Source organism: Carettochelys insculpta, chromosome 9 (genome assembly GCF_033958435.1).
Source record: "Carettochelys insculpta isolate YL-2023 chromosome 9, ASM3395843v1, whole genome shotgun sequence".
Classification (NCBI taxonomy): domain Eukaryota; kingdom Metazoa; phylum Chordata; order Testudines; family Carettochelyidae; genus Carettochelys; species Carettochelys insculpta.
This window is the reverse complement of record NC_134145.1, coordinates 10,394,109-10,404,858: the sequence shown is the minus strand read 5'-3', so window position 1 is coordinate 10,404,858 and position 10,750 is coordinate 10,394,109. Positions and strand designations below refer to the sequence as shown.

General features: G+C 47.4%; 1 protein-coding gene across 1 annotated transcript in view; it reads left to right on the top strand.

Moving 5' to 3' along the window:
- Window positions 1-6,231: 6,231 nt before the first annotated feature.
- EPS15 (epidermal growth factor receptor pathway substrate 15) overlaps window positions 6,232-10,750 on the top strand; it is a 94,216-nt gene continuing 89,697 nt past the window's right edge. Inside the window, exon 1 of the mRNA XM_075002549.1 lies at window positions 6,232-6,350. Within this exon, the coding sequence (XP_074858650.1) occupies window positions 6,324-6,350 (27 nt within the window). The 5' untranslated portion in view covers window positions 6,232-6,323. The remainder of the gene's footprint in view (window positions 6,351-10,750) is intronic.

Sequence of the window (10,750 nt, the reverse complement as noted above, 5' to 3'; positions counted from 1 at the left end):
CAACAGAGGGCCCCCTGAAGCATCCACGCTGTCTTTCTGTAGATAGATTCTGCTGAGAAAGGCGTTCCGCCTCCTGGGGGAATAGAAGAATACTGCCAACAGAAATGCCACCATCTGTCCATTTTCTGTTGACAGAACACATTTGTAATGTGGACGTGCTTCTAGTTTTGTCGACAAAACACCAGATTTGTCAATGAAACTGTCTAGTGTAGACTTAACCTACAACTGCTGTAAACATCTTATGCCCGCTAGTGACTGACACAGTAGTTGTCTTAGGTGTCCGGTAAAGGGAATATAAAAGGGACAAGTGTTGCATTTCTAAATCCTTTAAGCTGAGGACTAAGAGCATTCCCGATGGAGTTGGCACTCTGGCACCGGAGCAGCTGTCTAACTCAGCACCTGGCACCACGATATCATTGTGTAGTGTCCTGATGGCACGGTCTATGCACTGGCACTGATCTCCATCTGTGGTCGTGGCCAAAAAAATCAGTAGGGCCAGTAGGGGTCAGGCTGCCGTTCCTTACTAGAGGAAGGACAGGGTCAGGGCCAAGCTCGGACATGTGGTGGACAGTTCGTCTCCTCATTCAGAAAGCAGGGCCTCAGCTCATGGTGAGCGATGCCAACCATCCTACTTCTTGCCTGGAAGTGTGGACAGGAAAAAGAAGCTGCTTCAATTTCAGGTGCCATCAATGCCTGAAGTTCTCCAGGCTGCATAGCAGAAGTTGTTGCCGCTGGTGCCACCCATACCATGCCCCCCCAGCGGTGCTAACCTACCTTTGCTGGTGAATCGATCCAGAGAGTACCCTAGAACAAGTTCCTTTCATCAGTCCAGTGCCCTCCCTCAGGGAGGTGTCAGAAGTCTTGGTCCTTCACTGGGGCACACATCTTGGAACTTGCTGGACCCAAGGGATGTGGATCTGAGAGGAGGTGAAGTTGCGTATCAATGTCAAGGAGCTCAAGAGTAATTTGGCTGGCCTGTGGTGCCTTCTTGCCGCACATGTTAGGCAAGGTGGTACAAGTCGTCATGGACAACCCAGCCTTGATGTTCAACATCAACAGGCTAGGGGGAGTATGCTTGTCAGCTCTATGCCAAGAGGGACTCTGGGACTTTTGCATCAGCCATGACATCCATCTGGAAGTGGGTCATCTCCCAGGAGTCAGGAATGCTCTAGTGGACCACATCAGCAAGGACTTCTCCTCTCATCTATACTTAGCGTTTGAAAATTTGTACTTATTGTATTAGAGTTGTTAATCTGTTTTGCTCTGGATCTGAGCACTGAAAGGTCTCAGTTCATCTCTGCAACTGGATAAAGCATACCACATACAGGAGTGAATGATATTTCCAGTTAGCCTGTTGAATGTTAGATAGTTGTACTAGTTCTTTTGCCCACAGATTAGAAGGACCAGTCATACCAAACATCTAGGGGTAGCCTTGGAAAAATAATGAGGTTCCTGAGGTAGGATCCATGACATAAACAAAGCTATCATAAAACAAAGGATAGTCATTAAAGGTAATGCTTCCTGGAAGACCAGACAATAATTATACAAAGTCATTAACACTATTAAAGCCCTTATTTGAGGATATGTGAATACACTGCTATAATACATGGGGTATAGGAACCTGATTTTCACCTACAGCAAGTCCCCCTACATTGTTTTCATGCTGCACAGGTATCATGTTGTGTAAATTGTGCTGATGCAAGTTGCTTTTTACACATGTGCAGCACATTGACCCTACTGGGATCCAGTTATGTTGGCATAGCTCTGCTGGTGCTAAAAAGGTAGAGGAAGCCAGCCCTCGTTGCTTTTACTTACCTTATGTTATTACCAAAGCACTTGTTTTATGTGTCCTTTAAAAAGTTAGCATTTGCATACACTGGTGATTTGTATATCCTAAGCTAACAACTTATGAATCAAATCCCCAGAACTAAACCCCTCACCCTTTCTCCTCAAAACAAGAGGAACATTCAGATCGGGATCCAAACTTTGCAAGTTAGACCGATATATGCTGCAGTGTCAATTGAAAAAAAATTCCATAGAATAATTACTTTATACTCTCAAACAATAGCATGCCAGCTCTTCTCTCCATGTCCTTCACATGATGAAACTGCAGTGTATATTCATAGGTAAACTTATACTGTCCTACTGCAGCTGTTCTAGAGAAAGGAAACCTATCTTTTGTACAAAAAAGAATGAATATTGAATGGGGAAGTTGTAGAATCAACCTAATAATAAAATATTTGTGTAGTTCATGGGCATTCTGACTCTTGCTGAATCATCTCTTATGTCAAATTGCACATCTAATACCTGCAGAGTCTATAGTTTTTCTATCAGCAATTCATTCCTATTCTTATTCCTATAGCATACTTCCAAGCTTTCTGAGGTGCTACAGTACTGCTTGACCCTGATTCTCCATTGCCTTATACATTATGCAGTCACATACCTGAATGATGGGAAGTGTAAAGTGAGTGGAAAATGCTACCAAACCAGAAAGGTTGCATTTCACTCTCATATTTCCCAGGCATAAATGACTGACTACACAATGGGCTAATTTCTCAGTTGTGCAAAATTATTCTTTGGCACAGCTGTGGAGAAAGGAAAGGTGGCACTTTAATTCATCCTCCTTGATCCAGGAATTCATTTTGACTCTGGTGTAATTTAAAGCATCTTAAGGATTGCTCTAGGTTACAATGGGGGCAAGTGATTCTATAGGGACATCTGTTCCAGCTGACAAATGGGCAAAATACTATGTACTCAAGCCCCATCTTGGCTATGCTCTAGATTGCCTCTCCTCTGCTACACCCGTTTTAAAATAGTCCCTTTTTGAGCACCCATTAACTCTGCCCAGTAAGTCACCTGTTCAGAGGCTTTTCCCCTCTTCAAAAATCAAAGCACATGAGGAAGTATTTGCAATTATACCAGGTATCTTTTTCAAAACAGTGTTGGGATTATTAGTCAACTGGCATTGAGCCACTGGATGCCTGTCCTAGCCAGTTTTCTGCTCCACTGTCTCACGTGTGTGACTTCTGCAGTGGCTAGTAGGATCCCCAGGCTGAAAAGTAGTGATCAAACCCAGGTTCCCCTACGAGCATTGGGGAAGTGGCACAGATAAGGCACTGGAGCAGAACACTGAGTAGGACAGTCTTCAGTGTGACTTTGGTACCTTGGAGGGGTCATACTGTAGTGACCTGCCTGGAAGGCCAAGCCATGAAGAGAGAGCATCGCACAGAGGGAAGCTTTTCATTTGGCAGCAGGGCATGTGAACCACTGATGGAAGAGGTCACCAGATCAGCAAAGTGCTACTCACTAGAGCAACCAAGAGGAGGCACCCCTAGGAGTGTGTGCTTCCTGTGACAAGATTAAGGATTTAAGGCCAATGTGTAAAAACAGGCCTCCCAAGTCTTTCTCGTGCAGCTCCCAACAAACCACTAAACAATCTCTATACTGCCAGCTCCAGCTGGAATGGCGGCAAGTCCACTTTTCAGACGCTAATTTTTGGATGTCATTCCATTTTGCTCTCAAGAGATGACAAACAGGGAACTAAAAAGTAACCTATACTTTCAGGGACTTTGTTCCAGAGCAGGGGTTCCCAACCTTTTCGAGATGGGGACCCATTTTGACAATTCAGGAAGACCTTATGACCCAATGCAATTCAAAACCAGAGGTGTGGGCAGAAAAGGAAGTTCTCCCCTGGGAAAAATGCACTCCTCCACCCCCCAGCTTAAACCCTCTCAGCACCCCCCTGCCCCCCAGCCTTAAACCCCTCTCAGCTAGGGTTGCCAAATTTTTGGAAAATTTACATGGGACAGGAAGCCCTACCCATGGGATTCCCAGCCAGGTCTGCCTGTCCTGCATAAGTTTTCCAAAAACTGGGACAGTGGGTGGTGACCCTGGCAGCCCTGCAGCTCCCAGCGGGAGCCAGCTGGAGTGCGGAGACCTGGCTGGCAGGGCCAGCCATGGGATCCCTGCCTGGGGGCGGGGAGGACCCCCACAGTCCTGCAGCTTGAAGCTGGCTGGGGCCTCAATCCTGGCTGGCAGTGCCAGCCATAGGATCCCAGGTGAGAGGGTGGGGGATCCTGCTGCAGTGCAGTGGGAGACAGCTGGGGCGCAGATCCCTGACTGGCTGTCAGGCCCCTCATCCACAGGCTTAAACCTGTCTTAGCCACTCCAGCCCCCTCACCTACCTCACAGCGGAGTTCTAAGCTGCTATTGCCCCCCCTCCCCACTCCTTCTTTGGGCCACCTCCTTCTCTGCCCAGCTCCCCCCAGCCTTCCTACTCCCTTTCCCCACCTGCAGCAGGGCAGGTCCCTGCCCTACCGGCTTAAATGGGACTCATTTTAATTGGTTTCAGGGCTGGATCCTTCCTGCTAGCTGTCAAACCAATTCAACTGAGTTCCATTTAAGCACCACAGGGCAGGGACAGGGAGCCAAGTGGCTGCAAATGGCTCCTTAAAGCCCAGTCGGAGACCCTTAGAAAATGTAATGGTGACCCATGTTTGGATCATGACCCATAGGTTGGGAGTCCCTGTTCCAGAGGAATGGCATATAGAAAAGTTAGATATAAGGGAGCATGTCAGTGGCTGATGGTGTTCAGAACTGTGTGAATAATTCCTTATAATTGTTCGTGTTCTACAGTCTTCCCTTCTCCCAACAGTTTCTTCTTGCTGCGGCCGTGGCTGAGACAAATAAATAAAGCAGGTTTCCTTGATCTTGAAAATAAAATCCAATTGCCACATTTCCATTCATCTCAATGTTCCTTTCAGGCTCCCTAATCCCTTCCCAGCACAGGAAAATTAGTTTAAAATGGTCCTTCCTACCTACATGAACACCAGACTGCAAAAGAACCCACACAGTATTGTTAAAAGAATGCTGAGTGAGTGTGTGTTGCAATCAATCTGCACAGCAAAAATACTGTTCCTGTAGGGTAGGCAATGGAACACAATAGTGATGGAGTAGTACTGAAGTGCCAAGGGAGAGTTAATACCTATGGATAAAGTAGACAGCAAATCCATTATTCACTCTGTGAGGATGGGATGGATGCTGCAAACCTAACAAGATTATTATGTTCCTCTACTGCATGCAACAACATGCCTTTCAACATGAGTGGAATGAGGGAACCTGAATGTTTAATAGTAATAAGGAATGCCACCTGGAACTTAGCAGCTGTGCAATGATAGCAGGGAATGCTGTTTGGGGCTGGCAGTTGGAACCAAGAAGTTGGAGTAAAAGTGTTTGTTGGGATTGGAAACTAAGAAAGGACAGGATGGGGATTTGGAGTCTGGCAGCTGGAAGCAGCACTGGCACTGAAGTGAAGAAAGAAAAAGGGAGAGTGCAATAGGAGGAAGTGCAGAGGAAGGAAAGAATGGATTGTGAAAGTAGGTCTTGGTAATACTCTCTCATCCACTGAGTGTATGAAGGATTTTAATTGAAATCTGATCCATCTTTGATTAACATTTAAAAAAATAAGAACTACTTCTATTCCCTTTCCCCACTGATTGAACTCTGCAACGATGTCCCAACATTCTCATGGTGCAAAAATGCAGGAAAAATATGTAAATAGCCATTGTTCAAACAGTGAGTGATGGTAGAAAGAGTACCTTGTGCTCTAGAAATCCCTGCTGCTGGGGGTTGTTATTGTCTGTTGTTGAAAGACAAAGCAGTCCTTCTGTGCCCCCAGGATTCCCGGGAGGGAGGGCACGCACAGAGGTACCTCACATTCTGGGGGATAGGCAGAAAGAGGTAGCATCCAAAATTATGCTAATGAAGAGTGGGGGAAAGATTTTTCACACCAGTACTTTACACTGGAGACTCCTGTGGGATTTTCTCCCGGTTCTGTTAAGTGTACAGCCTGCCTTATGTATGGGCTTAGTTGTCCATCATAAAGATCCTTTATGGCCTTAAATTCTTGCCTTTACACAAGCCGGCAGCATATTGGGAGCTCTCTAGCTCACAGGGAAGAGGGGCTGACATAATCAAGACAAGAGGAGAGTTAGGAGCCGGAGCTAAACAGAGATTTCACTGGAGTGACTGTTATGATCCAAGCCAGACTCTCCAGCCCCCGGGTTACTGGCAGCTGCCCAAGTCCTGGGGACCGGAGGCTGCTGGTCGTGGGTGGGAGGAAAATCCAGCGCCGGTTTTTGCAGCAGCCACGCTGTGCGGAGGGCTGGAAGCTCCGAGTCTGAGGGCGGAATCCGGCGCCGGGTTCTGCTGGGGGCGGGGCCTGGCTCGGCATCGGGAAGTTGCCGAAGTTGGCGAGTGAGTGTCCGGGCCCGCGTCGGCTCCAGCGTCTTCCTGCTGCCCGGCCGGTGCATGATGGAAGCAGCATGGCCTCGCACCTCTCCCTGACCCAGGTACCGCCTCGGGCCGCGGCCGCTGGGGACTCGCCCTGCCGAGCCGCAGGGTCCTTCCCCACCGGGGCCGAGGCCTGCAGTACCCCTCGCGGCGGGGGGACCGGGGCTCCCGGGCCTGGCGGCGGCGTCCTGACCTAACTGCCGCTCCAGGGCACAGGGTGCTGGGTCCCAGCAGCCGCCCCTCCCCCACGCGTCCGCCGTCCCAGCGGGCGCCCCTCCCCCACCCCACTTGCCTTCCTATTCCCCGGTACCCAGCGCGCCCCTCCGTCCGCCGTCCTACCGGGCGCCCCTTGCCTCCCCTTCCCGCGGTACCCGCCATGCCACCAGGCGCCCTTTCCCTCCCCCCTACCCTGGTGTCTGCCGTCCCCCCTCTCACTTCGCCGGTACCCGCCGTCCCACCGGGCGCCTCTCCCGCTCGGTCGCTCGAGTCCCTCTCTCCCCGCGTAACTTCTACGCCTTGCCACGCCCCATCTCGGTAACCCTGAGAAACTCCCGCCCCCTGTGTCCCCCCTTGCGCGCTCCCAGCCCCGCGCCTTATCTCCCGGTAACCGCTGGCCCGCGGTAATCTCCGCTGCCCGGAGCCGCCGCCCCCGGAAATCCCGCGCGGTGCCCTTGGCCGTTCTAGAAACCCCTTCGCTTGCTCTGGGCCCCTGCGTCCTTCTGCCCCTGTCCCCGCCGCTCTTCCGCGGGTTGTGCGCAGAGCCTGCGCTCCGGCCCCTTACACCTCACCCGACTCCACTCCGTGTTCCTCTGGCCTGTCCCAGTGTCCCCGCCTGTAACTCTCGCCTTAGTTCTGTGCCCCCTTTAAAACTGCTGCCCCATCACCCCTTCTTCCCCATCTCCCTGCTTGATGCCTGTCAGATGTTCTCCGGAGGAGATGCCCCTGCTCAGGTCAGATTCCTTCTGGTGCACAGGCTGGTCCTCCTTGGAGCATTGCCCTAGATGTGGTTTAGGCTGGGCTCTCCTAGCAATGCTTCTCCTGGCTTAGGTTGACCTGGGCTGGAAGGACTTTGTGTAGGGAATAAAGTTGAAGCATTCAGCATTGGGAATAATGATGGGAGGATGATGTGTATCAGTGTGCGCCAATTTTATTTGGCCACAGAACCCTTTCAAACCTAAAGAATTTTGCAGAACCCCACTCCCAGGATCTACCCTGTTTGGCCCCCAAACCTGTCCCCCATCTCCAGGCTTTGCCTGTGTCAGCCCCTAAATCCACTCCCCTTCCCCAAGCTTTATGTCCTCATCCCTTAAACACCCCCCATCCCCAGGCTTAACCTCTCTCAGCCTCAGACCTGCGCACCCCCCCCCCCCATCCCCAGGATCAATCCCTCTCAGCCGCAAACCACACCCAGTGTCTAACTCATGCATGTCACCTAGCTGAGGAGCCTACACCAGGTGGTCACATGCTCAGTGGAAGGAAGGTTGGTGTGAAGGTGTTCTGCTGACAGGGGTGAGCTGAGTCATGCTCACTGCAGGGGTGTGGCCACTTGGGTAGCAGGGCAAGTGAGGGGCTCTTTGTGCACCCCTGCCCTGCTGCCCTTGAAACAGTGAAACTAAATTTAATTGGTTTAACGGCTGGATCCCTCCCACCACCCTGCCAGCCATTAAACCAATTAAATTTAGTTCCACTGTTTCAGCAACAGCAGGGCAGGGAGCCTCAGAGGAGCCAGCGGTTGTAATGGAATTTTCATGTGGAACCCTGGCCCTTTCTGCTACAGCTCTGCCTGGAGTTCCTGTGGCTATTTAAAAATAGGCTGCCCCTGCTGCTACCACCCTGCAGTGGGGTATAAATAATAAAGCCAGCTGCAGCCTGTGGGCTTGAACCAAGTGCTAGGCAGGCCAGAAGTGGCCCATGGGCCTTATCTTGCCAAACCCTGTTTTAGAGGGAACTATCCACAGACTACCTGAATGGATCTCATGGACCACTGGTGGTCCACAGGTGACACTGCTCTAGGGGTATTCACCTGGAGAGCCTATTTCTTCTTATGAACTATATTTTATATGGTAAGATAGCACGATATTGTTGGACTGTTAACTTCAGAGTGAAATGGTCAGAAACTATTGTTTCTCTATGTGGCTGTGTCTATGCTACCACCTTCCTTCAAAGGAAGGATGGTAATTAGGGTGTTGGGAGCTTACTAATGAAGTGCTGCTGTGCATAGGCAGCACTTCATTAAGCAATATTCTCCCCCACCTCCCGTGGCAAGTTCAAAGTTTTAAACTTTGAAGTACTGGCACACATCTAGCCGCGGCTCACCCACCGGTACTTCGAAGTTGCCGTGGGGGTGGGGTGGAATTTGCTTAATGAAGTGCTGCCTACACACGGCAGCATTTCATTAGTAATCTCCCAAAACCCTAATTACCATCATTCCTTGGAAGGAAGGTGGTAGTATAGACAAGCCCTGTGTTTATTTGGAGCATGGATAGCTATGTTGTATACTAGTTAAATTTTGCTAGCTAGACGAGGTAAAAAACTAACTCGATGAGACCATTGGAAGCTGAAGTTTGGAACCGTTTTAGATTTAGAACAGCTTCTTATGTAATGTTTTCATTTTCTAAAGTTATTTCCAAATGCTGGTGAGGATTTTCAGTATTTAGAAGCCCTTTTAAGGAGTAATGAATATGATTGAGAATATCTCATTCTGTGGATTTTGTACTGGATAAGGTGTATTAGAACTACTTGCCTTCTTTTATTTTGCAAGTGAGAAATTTATATTCTTGTAATTCTGAAGCACATCTAGTAAGGATCAGACACGTTCAGTTCATGGGATACAGATTTTTTTTTGCTAGGAAAGCTTTAAAGTCTCTTCTAAGGGTTAAATTTATTCATTGACTCGAGATGATAAATACTACAATGTGCTTAGCATTACTAACCTTTGTGTGGTGGTTTGCTCTGCACATGTGGTTAGGATAGCAGAACTGATCAGCTTTGTAGTTTTCTCACTGACTGCACAGTTGGATATTCTTAGGAAGGTAAGCAAGAGATTGACAAGTATGTGAATTCACTGGGTGCTTGCAGTTCAATTATGTTTTGAAACTGAAATCGAGTATTGTAAAGTCACTAGGGAAGAAGTGTGGATGTCAAGTGAAACTGCCATCCCAGACAGGTTATTTTACTTTTAACATTTTTGATATATTAGGTACTAAAAAAGTTTACATGAAGGATGGAGGCAGAAGACTTTTTAGATGCATACTTAAAAATGTCTCAAAACAAGGGTTGTTAAAAAAATAACTCCAGTTCTTGTATGGCTGAAGTGCCTTTTGGTAAAAAGAGACAAGTGCATATTATAACCATACCTTGTAGTATGATTATTTTAGTAGTTCTGACCTTCTAAATGTATAAAAATGTGGTCATTTTGCTGTATAATTTATGTATTTCTAGTTATTAGGAAATAAATTTGGAGCAAGAAGTTGATAGATTATGAGAGGACTTTTGAGGTTAATTTTTAAAGTCTTTTTGTATTGACTTTTATATTTTACATTTAACAAGTTTCTCTGAGTTCATCACATTTTAAAACCAGACCTGGTTTCTTCAATGCAGCTTTAAATCCAGGAATTTCTGAAGTATACAGAATGTGCTGACAGACCATAAATCATAGTACTGCAAAAGCAGTCCCATATATGAAATACTACAAGTTTATTCTGTTTGTTAAAAACATCTTATGTAAAATGGCAGTGTAGTGGAGTAAGATAATTTTATAACGTAATGCAAAGAGAAGCATGACCTTTAATCTTTCCTGGTAATGATATGAGAAAACAAGAAACCAAAACATATACAAACCACATGTAATGTATGTGAGAGGGGAATGGGGACAAATCTAGTTAACGTAAATATAATTTATAGTCCTTGTTTCTCTTAGTTCCTTTCTCCTTCTGCCCCTCAACCAAATCCTAATAGACTGTGGTCAGTGTTAGGAGGAAATTGTATGTTCCCTGATTGAAACCAAGCTGTTCTCAAAGGCTGAGTCTGCACTAGCAAGTTCTTTTGAAAAAACTGGGTCTTTCCCAGAAGAACCTGTGTAGTGTCCACATACAAAATGCACTCATGAAGCACTTTTTCCGGTGGCCTCTTCCTCTCCCAGATGAGGACGAACACCTTCTTCCAAAAGATTCTTTCAGAAAAAAAGTGTGTAGACACCCTGGGGGCCCTTTTTTCAAAAGAGCAGTCCTCATGGCATTGGATTTTTCAATCCCCGGCCTGTTTCTTTCAAAAGAATGGGGGCTGGGGCTGTGTGGATGCTGTCTATTGAAAGAGCGGATCGATTTTTTTTTTTTGATCTACTTTTTTGTATGTGGACACACACTTTCGAAAGAAGTTTATTTTGGAGGAGATCTGGAAGAACTTCTTTCAAAAGATTGCTGTAATGTAGATGTAGCCAAATTATTTGGCACCTGTAACA